At 60.1% G+C, this 21,487-nt stretch overlaps 2 protein-coding genes across 5 annotated transcripts in view; one reads left to right on the top strand and one right to left on the bottom strand.

Annotated features, from left to right (window-relative positions):
- The first annotated feature begins 10,418 nt into the window (after nucleotides 1–10,418).
- Nucleotides 10,419–13,538, top strand: GRAP (GRB2 related adaptor protein). Of its 3 annotated transcripts, none has more exons than XM_088527835.1 (5): nucleotides 10,419–10,496; nucleotides 11,540–11,637; nucleotides 12,029–12,151; nucleotides 13,075–13,237; nucleotides 13,353–13,538. In XM_088527835.1, exons 1-5 carry the CDS (start codon nucleotides 10,419–10,421, stop codon nucleotides 13,536–13,538), a joined length of 648 nt encoding a protein of 215 aa, XP_088383961.1. The 3 variants fall into 3 exon arrangements, with proteins under 3 accessions (XP_088383961.1, XP_088383960.1, XP_088383959.1); XM_088527834.1 differs by having other exon boundaries at nucleotides 13,075–13,243; XM_088527833.1 differs by having other exon boundaries at nucleotides 13,075–13,293; nucleotides 13,361–13,538.
- A 698-nt stretch (nucleotides 13,539–14,236) lies between these two features.
- The window catches only part of SLC5A10 (solute carrier family 5 member 10), a 40,500-nt gene continuing 33,249 nt past the window's right edge, over nucleotides 14,237–21,487 (bottom strand). Inside the window, exons 10-15 of one of the 2 annotated variants that reach the window (XM_088527805.1) lie at nucleotides 18,132–18,239; nucleotides 17,901–18,051; nucleotides 15,934–16,102; nucleotides 15,048–15,263; nucleotides 14,932–14,960; nucleotides 14,237–14,402 (exon numbers count right to left, since the gene is read on the bottom strand). In XM_088527805.1, coding sequence (XP_088383931.1) covers nucleotides 14,237–14,402; nucleotides 14,932–14,960; nucleotides 15,048–15,263; nucleotides 15,934–16,102; nucleotides 17,901–18,051; nucleotides 18,132–18,239 — 839 coding nt within the window. The remainder of the gene's footprint in view (nucleotides 14,403–14,931; nucleotides 14,961–15,047; nucleotides 15,264–15,933; nucleotides 16,103–17,900; nucleotides 18,052–18,131; nucleotides 18,240–21,487) is intronic. The other variant, XM_088527806.1, reaches the window with a different exon arrangement.

Raw genomic sequence — 21,487 nt, 5'->3', positions numbered from 1 at the left:
TGTGCATGTTCATTAATACTAATGATTAGGTGCTGACAGCTCTAAAGAACAAGACGACAGTTCTTGTTTAAAGCAAAATGTGAGGAAAAGGCTATTCCTGCTGCCTCTCCTCCACCTCCCACCGCAGCAGCTCCCTCCCAGGCCTGCCCAGACAGCTCTGAGACACAGTGGGAACTTCGTCTCCCTTTCCAGCTCATCCCAGGTGCTCCCTGTCTGCAGTGCACGCACACAAATAAACCCAGCAAAGAGCTCCCGCCGCTGTGAAGCCATTATTTCCTATTAACCCCATCAAGCCACTCAGTACAAGTGAAGAAAATGTAGTTCTACCCAAGTAAAACTGCATTTTTTTATTATTGCACCTGTGTTAACACCTGAAGTTGTGGTGTTGCCGCTGCACTGCTCCGGTACCCGATGGATACAGCAGTGCCAGGCTGCAATGGGACAGTCCCTGGGGACACGCGCAGGGCGAGCAGATGCTTGGAGCGTGGACCTGCGGCTCTCGTGGGATATTTGCAACCACAGTCACTGCTTTTAGCCTAGAAACCAGCATCAAAACCTTTCCGTGCCGTGTTGCCCGGGCCTTTGCTCCTCGCCTTGGGTCTCGACCTGTGGCGCTCTCTTGTCCCGCAGCGCTCGCGGCGTTTGAGCTCTCTGCCAGAGCCAGAGCTCAAGGCCATTATCTGCAAAAACCAGTTCGGCACCAGCCGCCGATAACCGCAGCGTCTCCTGAGTAACTGTTACCGCAGCGGAGCCGGAGGAAGCAGATGGAGGCAGAGCGGGGCCTCGGCATCGCCGGGAGCGGGAGGATACGGAGAGGAGCGGCCGTGCAAGCGGCTCTGCCACGAGCACCCGTAGCAAAACGGGGCTGCAGGAAGCCCCGGGAGGGCCCGTTCCACGGCCGCACCGCGAATATCGCCCACGCAGCAACCTGCGCCACGCGGGGCTGAGCACACCACTAATTAGCTAACGAGTTTGTGCCAAGCGGCTGGCCACGGGCTGGCAACAGGAACAGCGCTCGGGAAGCACCAAACAATGACGAGCCCGTTCGCCGCTTCTGCCTGACCCCAGCCCCGCATTAACAAATGGGTCACAAGCAGCAGCGCTTTATAGTGATCTAATCCTCCGGCCATATGTCGGCTGACCGAAAAAAAAAAAAAAAAAGAAAAAAAAGGCAAAAGCTGCATGGAGGTGGGCAAAAATCTCTGCGAAAATTCTGAGGCAAACTTGATAAATATATCCCTGCAGTTTGAAATTTGATTTCCTCGCTCTATTGTTCCTCATTTCCTGAGAGCAGCCTTGGTGGATCACATTTTCTGCTTCTGTCTCCAGTCCTTGTAACCAAACAAGACTGAATCTCATTATACTGATGCATGGCTCTAGCTGTATGCAATTCAATCTCTAAATCACAGTCATTTTTGCTCCATTACCAATTTCCCTTCCCTTTCCTAACCCATAGGTCTTCAAAGGAATCAGTATAAAAATAGAGACTTAACATCATTGCATGGAGGTGTTTTTAATGTCAGCACTTAAGCCCGTATTAAGTAGCTAAGTGAGAACCTGCCTCATTTATCACAAAACTGAGCACCCTCCTTGCACACGGGCTCCGGTGGGAGCTGCCGTTCTCAGCCTAGAAAGCTGTGTGCTTCCATGTGGGATACAAAGGGAGTTAAGCCCTAAACTGCCTAATTTTGGAAATTGGCTAATTAAATGAGAGGTGAGACAATAATTAGAACATGGACGAATGCGATCATTACCATCCTTAGTGACAAAGCAACAGGAAATTTCTTGACAAATTTCTTGACAAGCCCAGGCCGCCTTCTGAATTTTCTGAGCCGTCTACACGTTGCTGGGAGGGATAGGGAACATATTCAGATTTGCATGGGGTGATGTTCACCCCGGCCTGCTCCCTCCTGGGCTCATGAATATTTCATTGAAACACAAGGCCTGAGCCGCTGTCTGCTGTGATTAGACCCGTGGGCCCGCACGGCTTGTCCACCAGCCCAGAGAAAACACAATTAAAAGTTTAGCTTGTGTCACATTTTGTCTGGCTTATTGGGCAATTTCTTCATCATGCATCTTTATATAAGGGCAGTTACAGAAGCAAAATCATAATTAAGATGAATGGGGGAGAGTATACCCAGTGCCTGTGCCTGATTTCAGCTAAAAACAGCCCAAACCTAATCATAATCACGCACGTTTACATCCAGCACGAGGACTTTTGTTTCGTTTGTGATACAGACAAACTTACAGAACCGTTTCCTATGCGAATATTCCTTTTGACAAGTTCAAAATTAATTCGCCTCTGATACAGGCTTTCAAAACAGCCTGTTTTGAGCACGCTGGCAGGTTCATGGAAGGAGGGAGGGAAGATGACACCAGCACGTTCTGCCTTTTTCTCAAAACGAATCCGCACCGACGGCGTAAGAGGCAGTGACATTAGAACCGTGCTGAGTTTGAGTAATTACCAACTCTTGGGTTTCTTCAGAAGTTAGAGACGGTCTCATCTGTGGGTCCTTCCCTCATTCCTTTCTCCTTACCTCTCCATAGCAGCAGTTTCTCCCGTGCCACACCGGGAAGCCAGGGCTCCCGTGGTGCTTACATTAACTCCCACTGAAGCCTAAGGTGAAATTCCGCAACAGTTTAATTGACCCAAGTCAGGGTGTTGTGGTTTCTGCCCTTCCTCCACCACCCCCAGCCGCCCATTCCCATTCCCTCCCTCCCATCCTCACTGCTTTATCCAATCTGTGGTGAAAACTCATTGTTTTTGCGCGGGGAGGATGCCTTTTCAGCCAGTTTAGCTCCCCAAACCAGCTCACCAGAAGGTCAGATGAGCACCTGTGTCAGCAGAAAGGAGCAGACAAGGCCACTGCAAGGCACTCCTCCACGCCAGGAGGTGTTTGTCTTTTATAATAAGATAAAAATTAGTGTATTTAACCCAAAGCAGCTGTTTTGCTGCCCATTCTGAGCTGGAAGCACTTGCACATTGGGACTCTATAGTCACAAGGGGCAGACTCAGGCCCAGAGTAGCTGGAGTGAAGATGCTCTCGTGTCCAGTAACCACCTAATTCTGCAGAGCAGCTCACCAGCTTGGAGCCTTTAACTTCATGCTGGAGGACAAGGATTCCCTTGCGGTTAGCACAGCTTGCGCTATCCTTTCTTGACTTCCTTTCTGCCAGGCTGCAAAAATTTCCTGCCAGGAAGGAACTGATAGACACGGTCACCCTTCCGGAGCTCCTCTTTATCATTCCTTCAGCCTCCCAAAGAATGTCACCCAAGGAGCCAGGCCCTCCCTTTTGCCCTAGGCCCATCCTCAGTCCAGTCCAGCCTTCGTAATAACAGGCAAGCGCCAGGATGACTTGTGCTGTTGTGCAAGGAGCTCACGTGGATTATCCTCCCTCCTCCCAGGTGAGTCTCACCATGAGCAAAATCACCCCATAAGGCTGGGGAGGAGGAAAACAGCAGCTGAGCAAAAGCCACCGTCCTCCAGAAAACCGGCTCCCCTGCGGCTCACGGCTGGGGCCTGGGTTAGTGATTTAGGGGAAATGCAACCAAAATCAGCATTATTATTGGAGGGTGCTCATAAACACAGGGACTTGGCTGGTCCACAGGAGATCCCTTGGCATGTGCCCCTCTCCCAGAGCAGCTCACGCTCCAGAAGCCCCACATGTACTTATTATAACCCTGGGAGCTGAGCTGTCCATTTAGATGGAAACCTGCAGTCACTCTTGGCTCAGAAGTGTCTGTGCTGTCACTGTCACAGTGACAGGACCCCTGAAGCAGACCACGTACTGGGAGCTTTGGCATTTTGATCTACCAAGGGTCTAAAACCAAGCCCCAAGGTGAGACTGAGCTGAGCATCACAGCACTGCAAATCCAGTAGTTTTTCCTCAGGCCTGATGAAAGCAGAGGAGTGTAGCTGCTTTGTGCAGCAACCAGCACAGGCACCGCATTGCTTAGGCCACTAGTTGGGTTTCTGATTTCCACTTCTGCAACCAACTTCCTCCATTCCCAGGCTCACAAATCCAGTTGCAACTTTCATATCTCTATTTGCGGTCACAACTCCTCGTTTGCCGCTGCTGAGCTACCATGAAAAAAAAATCTCGTCCTTGGCAGGGCTTCCCAGGTGTTTTCATAATGCAAAGACTAAATAACTGTGCAGAGCTGTAAATACATGGCCCCTAGGTAATCAACAAGCAGATTAAAAAAGTCACCAGCTGGGCTGGAGGAGGTTCCAGACAAGGCACCAGGACTTCAGAAAGCAAATATGGACTGCACAGCACCGCAGGCAAGAAGCTCCTCGAAACCATAAGGCTCCCTTGGTGGAGATCAGCCTAGGAGAAAAATCCCCTTCTTCTAGGAGAGCAAGTTTCAGCAGCCACTTGAGCACCATGGCTGGTCAAGCAGGTTATAATTGGCCATAATTAATACTCCCACGAGCTTCCACGTTCTTACAAACTGAACAAAGTGGAGAGTGGCAGGATTTGCTCCCTGACCTTGCAAACATTAGAGGAAGTCAAAGGAACGTGTTCTCTTCTGATCTTTCAAATCAAACATTTGTGATCAGAGAACATGAAAGGTGAACATCAGCGCTGCTGGGAACTGGCTGTGCTCAGTCCGGCTTTTTCTGGGGCACAAACCGCAATAGCCGCAACCTTACTCAGAAATAACTGCAAAGCAACTTGCTAAAGACAGTGAGTTTCCTCCGTGCCGCAGGAAGCCTCTTTCTGCTCGCACGTCACTCCGAGCGCTGGGGCCGGGGGTGCAAACCACGACACATCCGTGACGGGTTCTAGCTGTGTCGAAAACTGAGATGCAGAAGCTGAACAACTTGACCAGTAAGAGCAAAAGCCAAATAAACCGGAGTCTCATGTGTTAAAATCCGATATCCCTCTGCCAAAGCCACCAATCTGACCCTCCAAGAAACTGAGCGGCTTCCAGGCAAGCGCCCGTTGCTCTGCGTTATTCCCTGTGCAGTGCTTCCCGAGAGGCGTTCCGTATGGAGCGGGTCTGCCTCGGCTTTTGCAGTTTGCACCTGGGAATCATGAGAAGGAAACAGGCGGCTCCGGTTCCGACCTCCGGGCAGGGCTTCCCGGTTCGCGGCGAGGCCAGCGCCGGGAGGGAGTCTGGAAACCGGAGCTCCTGGCATCCGCAGGTGCTGCAAAAGGCGTCTTTGGATACGCATCCAATTCGGGAGCGTCCGAGCTCAGACTGGGGGCGGATCTAGGAGAATAGGACAAGAAAATCCCCATCTGTCCCCATATCCAATTCTTTTCCTCGAGCAGCCGCATGCTGCATCCCAGTGGGACCACCGCTCCCCTTGGAAAGCGGCGCCCCGCTGCCCGGCATCTCGTGCACCCTGGAGACTAATGAAGGCTCCTGGCAGGTGACATCCTGCCAAAGGCTCTGAGGCCCAGGGACGCTCCATGCCCGTCCTGCGCTGGGACATTTCAACACACACCGCAGTGGTTTATGAGCCAGAAGGTGTCTCTCTGTGAGATATTTTGTGTCAATACCAACATAGAACAAAATATTTTACTATATAGACAGGTACGGCAAGTGCCTCTATGTGCACCCATACGGCATACATAGATCAGCTCCCAGGGGCTCAGGAGCTCTTCCACTGGATGACACCCCGTAGTTGCCAACGCTACAGGAGCATTTTTGAGAATAAAATGAAACTTTTCATTTTAAATGTAGAAATGCCCTGCACGAACACTGCTTATAATGTCAGCCAGGAGCAGCAGACAGCACAAAACCTCCCCATGCATCTTGGAGCTAAGTGACCTGGCTGTGTTTCTTTAAAGAAGTCAGGCCAGATCCTGGTCTCGTCCACACAGGCAGATACCTGGAAAAGCCTCGGCAAAATTACCCTGCATTTCCAAAGCTGATGTGTCAGAAAGGACAATCCAGCCGAGGAAAAGCGAAGAATCCATCAGCTTTCTTGGGGCATCCTGAAGTCGCTCACTCTTTCCTCTCGCACAGGAAAAGCCCCCATGCAGGAACACGGCGCAAGACAGGGCTGTGCCACAAGTGACGGCAGCAGCTTTTTTTAGCTTATTTTCTGTATAAAAAAAAGAAACAAGCAGATGCAATGGCCCTGCGTAGGTAGAGCCAGGCGGCTGCACATGTAAATGCCCCCCCCCAGTAACCTTTGAGGCTGCTGGCCAATTTCTAAGTTGGCAACAGGCCAGGCAGAGGTTTGACCAAAAAACCCCAAAAAACCAACAAAAATACACACAAAAACACACACACACACACACACAAAAAAAAGCACAAACAAAAAATCAGCTTGATTTCTAAGTGTTTCCTGGCGATGGGCAGCTATGGGAGGGAAGGCAACGAGGCCAAGGGCTTGAGCACGGGGCAGCCTGGAGGGAGAGCTCAACCCTGCACGAGGCTCCAGAGGCTCCACTCGGGGCTGTCACCTCGAGTCAGCAGCCCAGGACACCTCGGTGGCAGCGGGGACACGTGCGAGAGGGGCGACCCGAGGCCGGGGCCATCCCTCCGCCTGCGGCTCCGCTTCCCCCTCAGGAAAAGGCGGCTCAAAGCGCTCAAAGCATCCAGGGCCTCGGCGGCTGCACCTGCATCCGTCGGCGGCAGCAAACAGAAGCCTTCAGTGCTCCGGCTTCCCTCGGCTTCCTCCCCCTTGTCCTCCTCGTCTCTCTCCTGAATAGGCGGCTTCAAGAGGAGCAAAGCGCCCGGATCCTGTCCGATTTCATGGCGCATCCGGCATCATGTGAATTATCGCAGCGGGCCCCGCTCCAGCCGCCCGGCTCCCTCCTCCGGGATGGACCGGGGATGCGGGAACACGCACATCCTCCCACAGGGAACAACGAGCCAGCAGCCTCCTCCTCCTCTTCCTCTCTCCCAGCTCACTCGCTCCACCTGCCCTGCAAAGGCCACAAAACCCACTGCACAGAGTCCCCTTCTTTTCCCTTTTTTTTGCAGGAATTTGCACCCACCGGAGAGGCCACCGCATCCTACAGGAGGAAGCGCAGAGGCCTCGGCACGACGCAAGCGCTGCCTTTAACGGTTATTAATAAACTCCTTTGCGGGGCCGCGCGGGGAGCGCTGCCCCCGCCACCCCCGCGAGCCATCGGTGCCGTCTCAGCCCAAACCCTCCCCGTTCTCGGAAACCCGACGTCGCCCTGAGTCACTGCCGCGGCAGCAGCGTCCCCGCACCTACACGGGGCTTCCTGGTGGTTCTTTCCTTTTTAATTTTTTTTCCTCCTCTCTTTTCAAATCCTAGAAAAATAACAGATGTCCTCGTTGGGGGAAGCTTCTGCTCGGCTACCAGGCTGGCTCGGAACCTGAGCAAGCTGCTGCTTTCCCCAAACTGAGGTTTTTTAGCAAACTGCAGTGCTCTCCCGCTGGCCAGGTCTTGTTGCCTCAGCCCGGAGGCTCCAGGAGCAGAGATGTCCTCTCTACAATTCCTGCACCCCAGCCCTGCAGCTGCTTTGGAGCTGGCGGGTGCCGCTGCAAAGGAGCCTCATGATGCCCTGCAGAAGCAGGCGGTGCTGAGCCCTGTCCTCCCCAGCGCTGGGACTTTCCAAACTCGGCTGCTCCAAAGGGACCCATGAGAAGCGATGGAGAAATCCCAGCTCCGGTGCCTGCTGTGGCCCCAAACCCACCCAAATGAGGGACTGCAGGGGCTCAGCACCTCTCTGACTCACAGGGCAAGGCTGGAGACCAGATGCCCGAGCTGTTGATCATCTCTTAATTCCCTCTTAGACTCGCTCCCAGGTGAGAGCCCAGCAGCTGCAGCCGGAGGCATTTCAAGACATTCTCAAGCAGCACAACAGGATCCCACACACAGTTTAAAGCAGATTTAGGGTTAACCCTTACCTAAGGGCAGCAGCAGGTCTCAGAGTGACCCCAAGACCAGGCCAACTCCAGCAGGACGTGCACAGAGAGCACAAGAGCCACCACAGGCTGCTTCCAGCCAGGCAGGGAGCATCTGCTCCAGGCAAATCCATGGAGCTCAGCTCCAGCTCACACAGAGGGAAGCACCGTACAGACAGCCGGCCTCCATCCTGCTCTTTGGAGCGTTAAGAACAGCGTGAGGTTTTATTTTTCCCAATTTCCCCCCTGCACTTCTCAGGGCCAAAGGGAAAACTGCAAAAGGAAGAGATCCCAGATGCTGCAGGACTCCAGGAGAGAGCACCAAGCCACAGACTCAGCCCTGAGCATCCCTTCCCATCACCAAGCCAGCCCAGCTGGTGGTTCCCATCTCCCTTTATAGGGAGCCGATGGAGTTCAGCTGCTGCTGCCTTGGGGTAATTCGGTGCTTCCAGCGCTGGTTCCCTGCAGGAACCTCCATCGCAGCCCTGCGCCGGCACGGAAGGGGTGCCCGTGCCCAGAGCCGGGCGCCAGCAGCGCACGCGCCGGGCAACCCCAAACGGGGCCCGCAAGCCCCACGGGAGACGCTCGGTGTCCATATCCCAGCGGCAGCATCTCCCGCTCCTTGTGTCTAGGATGGCTCCACCAAAGTGGCGTTTTCCCCTTTTCCAGGAGGTGCATCCAGGCCCACGTATCAAAAACACCTGCAATGGGGCTGCTTGGGGCTGCGCTGCTCCATCTCTGCCCTTCCCTGTGGATCTGAGCTTAGTTGCTCCCCCAAAGCTTTGGGGACACCAAAGGACCCCCTTGCTTTAGGGGTGATTTCACCCCGGGAGACCGAGCACCAAGGGGCTGGCCCAAGGCAGGAGCTCCCGCCTTGGCTGTTGTTTATCCCGGTTAAACCCGGTTTATCCTGCGTCCCCGTGGCTTCTCCGAAACACTGGAAGCGGAAACAACCCCATGCAGCCCCACGGCTCCAGGGCCCAGGATCGGGAATCGCCTCCTTAAAATGCGCCCAGGCTGCAGCGGAAGAGGAAGAGGCTCCTGCCCTCCTCTTCCTCCCCTCGCTGCGGCGTTGCAGCCGGGCAGGTAAACACAGGATGTTGCTGCACGTTGAGCAAGTCTGGAGCGCCCCGCGGCCAGGGCTGACACCAGCCCCTGTCCCCGGGGCCACCGAGCCCCCCACTGCGGGGTGGCTGCTCCAACCCAGGGTCCGGGTGGGCTTCGAGATGGGGGTTCAGACCCGGGGATGCCCCCGGTCCGGGCTCGACGCGTGCAGGATCCTGCGCTGCCGGATGGGGATTCGTCGCCGGCTCTCGCGGAGCCACGGGAATCACATCTTCCCCTGCGCCAGTACAGCCTGTGCTGCCCAAAATACAGAGGAATAAAAGGGGGAAAATTCCAAAACATCCTGTTTTGAAGTTTATTGGAGGTGCCGAAGGGGCTGCCCGCTTCCTCCCAGCCCTTCCTGGGTCCCCAGGGGAGGGAACAAGGGAATCCTCCCTGGGGCTGGCAGGGGGATGGAGGGGAGCGAGAGCCTGCGCTGGCAGGACACTGTCCCCGTGTCCCCAGTGTCCCCCTGCTGCCACCTGCTGGCAGGACCTCATCCTGCTCCGGTGCTGGGTCCTGCTGCTGGGTGCTGTGCTGGGGGGGCTTGTCCAGGGACCATCCGGCTCCGGGTGCCTCTGGAGCTGCCAAGCGTTCCCGGGAGCTCCCCCCGCATGGAGACCCTTCCCGCTGCCATCCCGGCGCCTCGCGGGGCTGCTGCAGGCGGAGGGGCTGAGCCCTGGCCCCCTCGTGACACGCGGAGCCAGCCCGTTCCCACGGCCTCGCCTGCCCTCCGGCCTCCTCCCCGCCTCGGCGCCGCTTCCCGGGGCCGGGAGACCCGCTGGGACGCGGCCGCGCTCCGCGTGGCTCCAGGCCCGGCCAGGCTGCAATTCCCGCTCCGCTTCCCCTGGGACAAGCAGAGGTCCTGCTGGGGGTACAGGGCATTTGCTTTTCCCATGTGCTCACATAGGGGTAGGATTTGCAGGAGAATCGGGCGCCTGCGGCGACCGTAGGGGCCATCCTGGCCCAGGGTCTCCACGTTAGCCGGGGCCAGCGCCACCCGCTCATCCCTGATGGGACAGATGGTGGCGGCTTCCTCCTCCTCCTCCTCCTCCTCCTCACCTCACTGCCTAAGTCCCTTGGGTGGGATTGAGCTGCAGATGTCCTCAGTTTAACTCCTGGCAGCAAAGCGCAGCGACGGCCGTGGATTTTCCATGCGCTTCATCCCCGCGGGGCCCCATCCCGCACGCTCCACACGGAAGCTGCGCGCCCACCCCGATCCCTTCCAGCCCCACACCTGGCAAAGGCCCCTTGGGAGCCTTTGCAGACATCAGAGAATCCCGCAGGGCAGCGGCCGGTCCCGGCCCGCTTTGCCACCCGTAACACAGCGGGCAGGGGACGCTGGGGACGTCCCCGCGCGCACATCTGGGCACGGCGGTGCCCGCGCCGGCGCGCTCGCGGCGGCGCCGCTTCCTGCCCCGGCCCGCGCGGGGCGGCCGAGCAGGAGGAAGCCCGGGCGCCCCGGCCCCGCCATGGAGTCGGTGGCTCTGTACGACTTCCAGGCCACCGAGAAGGACGAGCTGCCCTTCCGCAAGGGTGACACGCTGAAGGTACGGCCCGCGGGGACGATGCGGCTCCGCACGGCTCCGCACAGCTCCGGCACGGTTCTGGCACGGCTCCGGCACGGTTCCGGCACGGCTCCGGCACGTGCCCGCCTTTGCCGCCTCTTTGGGGCTCGGCCTGCGGGAGCACAGGCATCGCGGAGGGTTTGGGGGAGCAGGGGGGCACTGCTGGCCATGAGCGGTGCCCATCACGGTGCCACCGGCCACATCTCCTGCGTGGTCCCAACTTGGGCCCGCAGACCTGCTGCCTGTGCGCGGTGCTGGGCCTGAGGCCAGAGGGACATGGGGATGAACAGGGACGTGGGGATGTGGGGATGCACTGGGGATGTGCAGGGACACAGGGATGCACAGGGATGTGGGAACGCACAGGGATGTGGGGATGCAGAGGGACAATGTACAGGAGGACACAGAGATGCACAAGGATGCGGGAATGCGCGGGGATGCAGAGGGACAATGCACAGGAGGATGCGCAGGGACATGAGGATGCCCAGGGAAGTCGGGATGCACAGGGACACAGGCTCCCTCCACCTCCAGACCCAGCTCCTTCCCTCTCCGCTCGCTGCGGGGCCGCGGGGGCCGCGCGGGGCCGTCGGGAAGCGGGACCCCGGCAGCGAGGACACCCCGAACCGGCCGCCCCGCGTGTTTTCCCCGCGGCCGCCGGGGCTCCGCAGCGGCAGCGCCCGCGGTTTCGGATCCTGTTTGCACAGCTGGGCCGCGCTGCGTGGGTGGCGCGGGGCGGAAGCGGCGCCAGCCCTGCCGCGCGCTGGGGCCGTCCTCCTCCGCAGAGGTCCCGGGCACCGCGTGCCCAGCCGGGATGCGGGTCCAGGCCACGGGGCTGGTGCCTGCGGTATTCCCGGCTCCAGGACAGGCTGCTCCGGAGCAGCCCCAGCCCTCGAGCGAGCCCGGCTTGTGCAAAGGGCTTGCAGAGCCCCCCTCCACATGGGTTTTGGGACAGGGGTCCATGGGACAGGCAATGCGCACAAGCCCTCTCGCCGGGTGACACTAGGTGACACCAGCTCCTCTCCCTGCAGATCCTCAATATGGAAGACGACCAGAACTGGTACAAGGCCGAGCTTTTCGGTGCCGAAGGCTTCGTCCCCAAGAACTACATCAGGGTGAAGCCTCACCCGTAAGTACCGTCCTGCTGCGGGGTCCCCTCCGCCAGCGCCGGGGACCATCCGCCCGGCGCGTCCCTGCCACCAACGGGCTGCCAAGAGCCGGGGTGGCCCTGGGCACGGGGACACCAAGTCACAGAGCAACGGGGGTCCCCGGGGCCCTGCCCAAGGCATCCCGGCCGTGCAACCCGCATGCACAGAACCCGCACAGGGCTGGAGCAGCCGTAATCAGGGAGCAGGGCACGTTCATGGGATTAGCAGGCATTAGCCACAATCCGGGCTATTAAAGCCCAGCACAACCCAGCCCTGTTTCGAGCTCCGCGCGATGCATCGTTACCCCCCGGCGGTCAAAGGCGCCGCAGAGGCCGCGCGGGGCCCGGCTGATGCCGCCGGGTGTCCCCGCAGCTGGTACGTGGGCAGGATCTCGCGGCAAGCGGCCGAGGAGCTGCTGCTGCGGCGCAAGCACCCGGGAGCCTTCCTCATCCGCGAGAGCGAGAGCGCCCCGGGAGAGTTCTCCATCTCCGTCAAGTAAGCGGGATGCGGAGGGAGCGCGCGGGATGCAGAGGGAGCACGCGGGATGTGGAGGGAGCACGCGGGATGCAGAGGGAGCATGCGGGATGCAGAGGAAGTGTGTGGGATGTGGAGGGAGCACATGAGATGCAGAAGGAGCATGCAGGATGTGGAAGGAGCGTGCGGGATGTGGAGGGAGCGTGCGGGATGTGGAGGGAGCACGTGGGATGCAGAGGAAGTGTGTGGGATGTGGAAGGAGCATGCGGGATGCGGAGGGAGCATGCGGGATGCAGAGGAAGTGTGTGGGATGTGGAGGGAGCACATGGGATGCAGAGGGAGCATGTGGGATGCGGAGAGAGCATGTGGGATGTGGAGGGAGCGTGTGGGATGCGGAGGAAGCGTGTGGATGCGGAGGGAGCATGCGGGATGCAGAGGGAGCATGTGGGATGTGGAGGGAGCGCGTGGGATGTGGAGGGAGCGTGTGGGATGCAGAGGGAGCGTGTGGGATGTGGAGGATCGTGTGAGATGTGGAGGAAGCATGCGGGATGCGGAAGGAGCGTGCGGGATGCTGCGGCCCACACAGTTATGGAAACACAAAGTGCAGAGGAGCAAACGCAGCCGGGGAAGTGACTCTCAGGAGCAGAGAGGAGCAGGTCGCCCTCGGCACCCCTGGGCTCCAGGGGCCCCCCAGGGTCCCTGCAGCTCCACGCAGAACCCAACTCCCACCCCATGGCTGCCCCTTGTGACCCCCAGCCAGCACGAAAGGAGCCGGGGGCGGCCCAGCTCTTTCTCACGCTGCTGAGCTCTAATTAAGTGCGGAGGGAGGCTCTAATGATAGGGCCCAGCGCGGTGCCCTGCGTCACCCATCCCTGCCCCTGCCCCGGGGCCTGGCCCTGGCCCCGCAGACCCCTGCGAGCGGTGACAGCCCGGCCCGTCCGCAGCTACGGGCAGCACGTGCAGCACTTCAAGGTGCTCCGGGAGCGCAAGGGCAAGTACTTCCTCTGGGAGGAGAAGTTCAACTCCCTCAACGAGCTCGTGGACTTCTACCGCACCACCACCATCGCCAGGGAGCAGCAGATCTTCCTCCGGGACGAGGAGCAGGAGGTACCGGCGGAGCCGCGCCGGGACAAGGAGAGACCTGGGGCGCTCCTGGGTTTACGGTGGGACTCAATGGTCTCTGAGGTCTTTTCCAACCACGGAGATGCTCTGATTCCCACAGGTGAGAAGACCCAAGTTTGTGCAAGCGCAGTTCGACTTCTCGAGCCACGAGAGCTCCCAGCTGCCCTTCCTCCGCGGGGACATCATCGAGGTGCTCGACTGCCCCGACCCCAACTGGTGGCAGGGGAAGATCTACGGGCGCGTCGGCCTCTTCCCCCGCAACTACGTCCACCCCATCCATAAGTGACCACCCCGATGGGCTCTCCAGGACCCCGGGGGGATCCTCTGGACCCTCAAAGCTCCATCTGTGTGTGTGGCCTTCCTGGGACAAACACCAGGACAAACCCTGCTGGGACCTGGGCGGCTTCACCCTGGGTACCCGTTTGGGTGATGGTGACCATGGGCAGAGGACGAGCCCTCCGGAGGTGCCGCCTGGGAAGCTGTGGGATTTCCGAGCTCCGTGTGCTGGGAATGAAGAGCCAGGTGGGTCCCGGTGCTGCCGCAGCCCCTCGGCCATTGCTGATGGGTGCTTGGTGCCCCATGCCAAGGAGAGCCGTGCGCAGCCGGAATCCAGCTCCATTGCTCCGCAGTGGGTCCCGGCGTCCCGGCTGGGTGCAGGGGAGCCCAGTTGTGCAGGCGTTGGCTTCTTTTTTTAATCATTTTTTATACTTTTTATATTTTATTTTATAGCTTTGAGCTAATAAAGCGTGTTTGGATGAAAGCTTTGAGCAGGGCCGGTCCTTCTGCACCTCTCCAAAGGGCCAGGCTGGAGCCATCCCGGGGCCACCTCCGTGCATGAGCCCCAAGCCCCAGACACGGCACCCGGCTCCCCTACTGCCCCCTCCGTCCTCACCAGGACGGCCGCACGCTGAGAACGCCCAGCTCGTTGCACCAGTGGACATATCCCTCGTGCCAAACACGGCACAGAAAATCCATCCCGCCCAGCTAGGCGAAATACGCGTAGCCGAAGACGTTGAGGCAGAGCAGGAGCAGGGCACTGGCGCCGCACACCCGCGTCCACGCCGGGCTCTCGGCCGCGGCGCCCGCGGCCGGTGGCTCCTCAGTGCCGCGGGGAGACCCGTCCTGGGAGCCTGCGGGGATACGGGGCGGCCTCATAGGATCACGGGATCATTCTGGGTGGAAAGGGCCCTCGAGAGGGTCGAGTCCAACTGGGAGTCCCTCATCACCCCGCTGGCTGCAACCTGTCCCGCAGCGCCTCGTCTGCACGTTCCCTGAGCGCTGCTCCAGCGCTTCCCTGGCTGCCTGTTCCTGGCTTGGCTGCTCTTTGCTGTAGAAATTCCTCCTAATGTCTGACCTGAACCTCCCTTGGTGCAGCTTAAGGTCCTTTCCTCCTGTCCTATGGGTAGTTATTCTGGAGAAGAGACCAACCTCTGTCCCATTACACCCTCATTCCATGCAGTTGCAGATAGCAATGAGCTCTCCCCGGAGGCTCCTCCACTAAATACCCCGGCTCCCTCCGCTGCTCCTTGTGCGCTCTGTGCTCCAGCCCCGTCACCAGCTTCTCTGCCCTTCCAGCACCTCAACATCCTTCTTGCAGTGCGGGACCCCCTTTCTCATGGCGTCGGGGACAGCAAAGGGGACACAGGGCCGGGCCGCGGGGCTCACCGGGGGGCAGCGGCGACAGCGTCCACCACGTGAGCTGCCGGAGCTGCAAGGTGCGAGCGGTGCATGAGGAGACCCCGGAACGGGGTCGGGAGCCCCGTGCGGGCTTGGGGTGAGGGGGGTCCCGTCTCACCCGCGCGGGCGGCGGGGGGGCGCCGAGCAGGCTGCCCCCCACGGCCACGGCGCCGCTGGCCGCGCACAGCAGCAGCGCGAAGTGCAGGTAGTGCAGGCGGGCGAGCGGCGCGGGCCGCGCGTCGGGCACCCCGCAGCGCGGCGCCGCCTGCGCCGCCTCCAGCGCCAGCCGCGCCAGCCCCAGCGCCAGCCCCGCCGCCAGGCCCCAGAAGGCGCCCTGAAAAGCAAAGGGGAGAACGGACCCCGCCGGGCCGGGCTGCCGGGGCTGCTTCGGCCTCGGGGGTGAGGAGCCCTTGTCGCCCCGCAATGGTGCGGGTGATCGCTGAGAAGTGGCATCACCCAGCTCAGCAGCATGGGGCACCCTCCTCCTTCTCCTCCCCCTTCTCCATCTCCTCATCCTCCTCATTTCCTCCTCCTCCTCCTCCATCTCCTCATCCTCCTCCATCTCTTCCTCCTCCTCCATTTCTTCCTCCTCCTCCTCCTCCTCCATTTCCTCCTCCTCATCCTCCTCCTCCTCCTCCATCTCCTCCTCCATTTCCTCCTCCTCCTCCTCCATCTCCTCCTCCTCCTCATTTCCTCCTCCTCCTCCTCCATCTCCTCCTCCTCCTCCATCTCTTCCTCCTCCATCTCCTCCTCCTCCTCCATCTCCTCCTCCTCCTCCATCTCCTCCTCCTCCTCCTCCATCTCCTCCTCCTCCTCCTCCTCCTCTTCCTGCTCGTCCAGGCTCCCAGTGCTCCATTGCTCCCCAACCAGCCTGGCTTCCCCCATCACCTTCCCAGCCTGATGCTTCCCCATCACCCCAAGAGCCCCCCGCAGGCGCTGGCACCCTTGGGTGCTCCAGCTGCCACCCGCGCCAGCAGGTCCCCCGGCTCCCCGGCGCTGCCTACCTGCTCGGTGGCTCGTGGCCAGAAGACAGCGAGGAGGAAGACGGCGGTGACGGGGGGCGCCAGGCAGCTGGTGACAGCCTGGATGTAGACGTAGAGCTGGCCGCCGCTGGAGCTCTGCAGGATGGGGATCCAGACCACGCTGAGGGCCACCAGCGCCACCGTCACCGCCCTGCGAGAGGCAGCCAGACGCTCGTCCTGCCGGCGCCGCCGAGTCGCCAGCGCGCAGGGAGCATCAACCCGGCATCGCTGCGGCCCGCGAGGTCACGGCGGGAGATGCCCAAGACCCCGGGACACCCCGCGTGCCGCCATGGGCATCCTACAGGGTGGTGGGAAGGGACGGCAGCTTGTGCATCCCCTGGGCACTTAGGAAAACACTGCCTCTAATACAGAGCCTAATGTGGCCACCAACCCGACCGAGGCTCTTGAGGTGATGCTCCCATCGCCACCACATCCAGCTGCTCCTGTGGCCCCGGAATTCTCCCTTCAGCAGGAGCTGTAGCCCCCAGTACATGGATAAAGAGCCTCTAGCCACCAGTCCAGACACATGGACACGGGGTTTATCCATCCCCAAATGCCAGCCATGAAGCCACTGGAAGGGACTGGCCACCCCCTCTGCAGCATCTCCCCGTTCACACCCTGCGGCATCTCCCCATTCCCATCCTGAAACATCTCCCCATCCACACCCTGCAGCCTCTCCCTATTCCCATTCTGTGGCATCTCCCCACCCGCACCCTGTGGCATCTCCCCATTCCCATCCTGTGGCATCTCCCCATTCCCATCCTGTGGCATCTCCCTATTCACACCCTGCGGCATCTCCCCATTCCCATCCTGTGGCATCTCCCCATCCACACCCTGCAGCATCTCCCTGTCCACAGCAGGGCACAGGGGCCAAGAGCCGGCTCTTGAAGCCCCGTGGAGACCTTGCTAGGGGCAAGAAATGGAAAAGGGGCCGTGCGGGGACAACTGCACGTCTGGGGCCGGGGCTGTCACCACTGCAGTATTTATAGCTCAGCCCGGCTTCTTCACAGCTCCGCAGAGTTACCTAAACCACCATCTGCTCATCTCAGAAAGCAGAAGTGCAAAAGCACCAAAAAACCCCACAGTAACAACAACAAAAGCAGCAAAGCAGCTCTGAGCCCTCGGAGCCACTTTGCTACTGCCTGTCTGGCATGAGGAAAAGGGGAAGCAGCCCAGGAAGGATTTTCCAAACCTCCTCCGGGAGCACCTTGGCTGTTCATGGGGGGCAGCTTGGCACAAGTTTTGGGGCCCGGTTGAAGCAGCCGCTGCTGCGGCCGCTGGCCCGGCCGAGGTGTTGGCCAGCGCGCGGCCGCTGCAAATTGCCCCACGCACTAATGAATTGCCCACGACAGATTGCAGCAGCGGCTCCCGCCCCGAGCGGGCAAAGGCCTCTGCAAACACTCATTAGCTGCTCCCACGACCGCTCTATGGGGTTATTTGTCCCATTTTGATGGGCACCAAGCCGAGGCGGCGCCGCTGCCGCCCGCTGCCTCCACCAGTCCCGCTGCCCCCAGGGCTGTTTGGAGCTGCAGAGTGAAGGAGGCCAAGAAAGCACAAGCTCGCTGGGCCACTGACCCAGCAAAACCTCCACAAGGTGCAAAACCAGCCCGGCCAAACCCTGCCCCAGATTCCCTGCAGCTCCTCTGCCCTGCGCTGCTGTGGCTCTTTTCCACCCGCAAGCTGGGCAGGGGTTGAGCTGATCCCGGGCGGTTTGCTGGGAGAGGATGCCCCAGTCCGGGAAGAGCAGCCCCTGCTTCCCAGGAAGCGGGTGCAAGGCAGCCATGGGACCAGCCTTGGGAGGGCAGGATCCAGCCCTGTGACGCCAAGTGCTCTAAAAGCCACATTTCCAGCATTTTTGTGCCTGGAACAATCCAAGGCTTTGTTTGCTTTTCCCGTGGTGTTTTCCTGCCTGGCTCCTGAGCGGATCCCAGCGTCTCCCTGGCCGGTACCTGCCCACCAAGAGCAGCTCTCGCTCGCCGGCCGCCGGCCTCAGCCGCCTCCAGATGTCCATGGTGAAGAGGGTGCTGCTGCTGTTGAAGATGGAGGTGAGGGACGACATGAGAGCTGCCATCATCACGGCCACCATCAGCCCCCGCAGCCCTGCGGAGCAGAGGGGCCGTGAAGGGGACGTGTTCGGTCCCCGGCACCCCAGGGGCTGCGTCCTTCCCGCGGGCACCTACCGCTGGGCATCAGCTCCACCACGAGCTTGGGGTAGGCGATGTTGGAGCAGCCCACGGCGGCGCCGCACACGCGTTCGCACTCCTGGGGGTCCACGCAGGCCACGGCATCTGGGGCGACACGAGGGATGAGCCAGGTTCCGAGCGCCTGGAGCATCACCTGGAACTGGAGCTGCCTCCGTTCTGCCCGGCTCAGGGTGAGGGCAGAAATTGGGGCTGCCCTATGGGCACGGGTGGGCAGGGGGTGCCCCTGCCATGCCCAGGGGACTCCCAGAGCCGGGGGGCTTTGCCCGGTACCCGGGTTGGGGCACCCGCTTGCGGAGCGGCTCCCTCGGTGCAGGAACACCCAGTGCACTCGCTGCAACGCACGGGGCAGCTCTCCAGCAACGCCCCATTACGTGGGTGTCCCAGCGGGTGCTGAGCCCTCTTTTATTGTCACGCTCATAAAATATTGAAATGGGTGACACTTAATGGCAGCCGTAAATATTAATGGCCTGGCCGGCTTGCAGAGCTGCATCCTCGCCCACAGGAGCGCAGGGCCCATCTCCCCGGCACGGCCCCGGCTCCGGGAGCATCAGCGGGAGCTGGGAGTGAAGCCACCGTCACCGCTCCATGCCCCGGCTTCCCTCTCTGAACGGGAATGCTGGGAGAGGCTCCATGCAAGAGCCAGGAGAAAGATGCTCCGGAGGGCAAAGCTGGGTCTGAGTGTTATAACCCAGGCCCAGCAATGAAACAAGGACTAGCCAAGGGCTCGGGCTGGCTAACGAGCCCTGCGGTGGCCCCCCGAGCCCGCCAGAGCAGGAGGCCCAGCAAGGCCCGGAGAAGTGCCCAGGTCCTGGATCCTGGAGCCCTTTGTGCCACGGTGCCTCACTTTGTCATTATGCCCTTTGCTCAGGATGGGAAATTAATTAGCAGCTCCAGCCTGTAATTACCCCTTCCCTGCGCTGCTCGGAGGAAGCTGCTGCTGCCGGCGGCGGGACGGAGCCGGGACGCAGGGCCGGGCTCCGCGTCGCCCAGGGCCGGCGGCGCCGCCGCGCGGGAGCCAGACTGTCCCCTGTCCCCGCCGGCGCCGCACGGAGCAGCTGCCGTCGCCTTCCCCGGTGTCCCTGTCCCCAGGAGCCAGGGATGAGCGGAGGAGAGCGGCGGCTGCGCAGGCAAATGCACCCAAAGGCCCGGCCGGCCTGGCCGGCAGCGCGACTGGATGTCCTTAGTGCTCCGTGTCCAGGGGCTGCTGTCCCCACAGGGAGCCGGGCACGCGGGACCTGGCTTTGCCATCCCATCCCAGCACCCGTTCGCAGCCTGGGGACCGCCCGGCTCTGCCAGGTGGGATGCAGGAAGCAGCCCGGAGCTGAGGCCATCGCTGGGTCCCTCTCCATTGAGCACGCGGCTTCCCTCCTCGCGCCCACACGAGCCCTGCGCGCCGCAGGTCACGGTGCGCCCTGAGCGCGCGGCCCTCGCGAGCCCCCTTGCACGACAGCTGCAGCTAAAGCCGACGTGGGGCTGGGCAGGACGTGCACGTGCTGCAGCACCAGCTTCACCCCAAGGCTCTGCTCCACGGGGTCACCCGCCACGCGCCCGTCCTCCGCGTGTGCCACCCGCGTGCACGGTGCTGCACGTGCCCCATCCCGACGGCAGGGACCCCCCGGGCCTGGCCGAACCGCAGCATGAGCAGGACACCAACGTCCTGCGCCAAGGACACAACAATTTGCAGTAAGGAAACTGTCAGCCTCGCAAGGCAAATCGTGAGCTCGAAAAGGAGAGGGGTGGAAGAGCAAAAGGAAAATCCTGCAGCACTGAACACGAGGAAGCAAGGTGCAGGTTGCTCTCCAGCATCGTTGGACTTTGCTGCACATCCCATCTCTGTTTTCCCTCCTTGAAGAAGACAGGCTGGCCCTGGGCTCCAGGCGCTGAGCGATTTCTCACCCAGGGCATTTGCAAGGGCTGGTCCTGCCCGGCGCCACCAAGATGCCTCCTCAGAAACACCCCCAGGTTGTGGGGACCTGGGTCCCCAGCGAGCGCTCAGCTCCATCCAGCCCCATCACCTCCCATCAGAGCCGCTGCACAAGCGTGTGCCACGCTTTGCCTTTTCTCATATTTAATTATCATGATGACCACCACCAGCATCTGCTGCTCTCTCCATCAGTGAGGGACATTTCCTCGCGATTAGCAGCAGCTCCCCAAGATTAGGCCCTAGATTCACAGTCTAGGTCTCATCCCAGCTCAGTGATATACTGGCAAACTGCCCTCTGGAACCCCATGAGCAACCCTTTTCCATGCCCTCGCTCATCTTAGTGATTCCTCTCACATCGTCCCCTTCTCCCTGCTCCTACATCACCTTCCACAGCCATCCTTGGCTCAAATCAAGTTTGTTGCTTCAATTTAAGACAAAAAAAAAGCCACTCTGTTTCCCCTAAGTGCATTATTGCAGCTTAAACATAAAAAGATATTAGCTCAGGCTGCTATAAGCTATTTTCAAGAAGGCCACACTGGAAATTCCCCTTTTCTGTGCGCTTCCTCCCAAATCCGTTCTGGGTTTTGCACGTCGCTGAGGTGAGTCCGAGATGAAACGCAAACACGGCTGCAGGAGCGAGCGGCTTTGAAGCTGCGGGCGCCCCGGCTTCGCCTCAGGACGCTGACTCAAGCGGGGCTCTTATGCATGCGGCTGCAAATCCACATTAATTGCACTGAAGCGCAGGGAACTAGACACAGCCCATGGCTTTTTTTTTTTTTTTTTTTTTTCTGCCTTAGTGCAAGAATCTGATTCTTGAAACTCCTCATCCTGAACCAAGCTCCCAAGCAAAAACACCCTCCACTTTTTTAGCTTGTGCTCCCTCACTGGCGGCTCCAGGCCGTTTTTTTGGGCCATCTCCCAGGTACGAGCACAGGGTGCCAGAGGGAGCTCTGCTGCGGCTCGAGACCGCGTCCCTGCTCCAAACCTGCTGCCAAAGCCAGCGGCATCCGGGACAGCCCCAGCACTGGGAGCTGCTCGTTGGGACCCATCTTGGCTCCCAGCTCCGACCGGAGCATAGGGATCTGTCATCCTTGGCACAAGAAAGGTTAAGGAGACACAGAGATAAACTTGCCTGGAAAATATTGACTTAGCCACATGCACACAAAGAGGGAGGAATTTTGGGAGAGAGCTGCTTTTTTCTTTTCTTTTTTTTACCATGCAAACCCCTCCCTGCTTCCCCTTCCTGCACTGGGAGGTGTTTAGGAGGAACAGCCGGACAACATCAGACCCCCGGCCAGGCTCAAGGGGCGCTCAGACGGAGCGGCTCGGAAGGAGAATCCGGCTCCCACACGGACACCTCGTCCGAAAGAGTTAATATCCCGGGCAGGCCGGGGAATGCAGGATGCTG

Source organism: Tinamus guttatus, unplaced genomic scaffold (genome assembly GCF_059628265.1).
Source record: "Tinamus guttatus ecotype Peru unplaced genomic scaffold, ASM5962826v1 Tinamus_guttatus_pri_ptg000291l, whole genome shotgun sequence".
In the NCBI taxonomy this organism is placed as follows: Eukaryota; Metazoa; Chordata; class Aves; order Tinamiformes; family Tinamidae; genus Tinamus; species Tinamus guttatus.
This window is presented reverse-complemented; position numbering and strand designations above follow the sequence as displayed.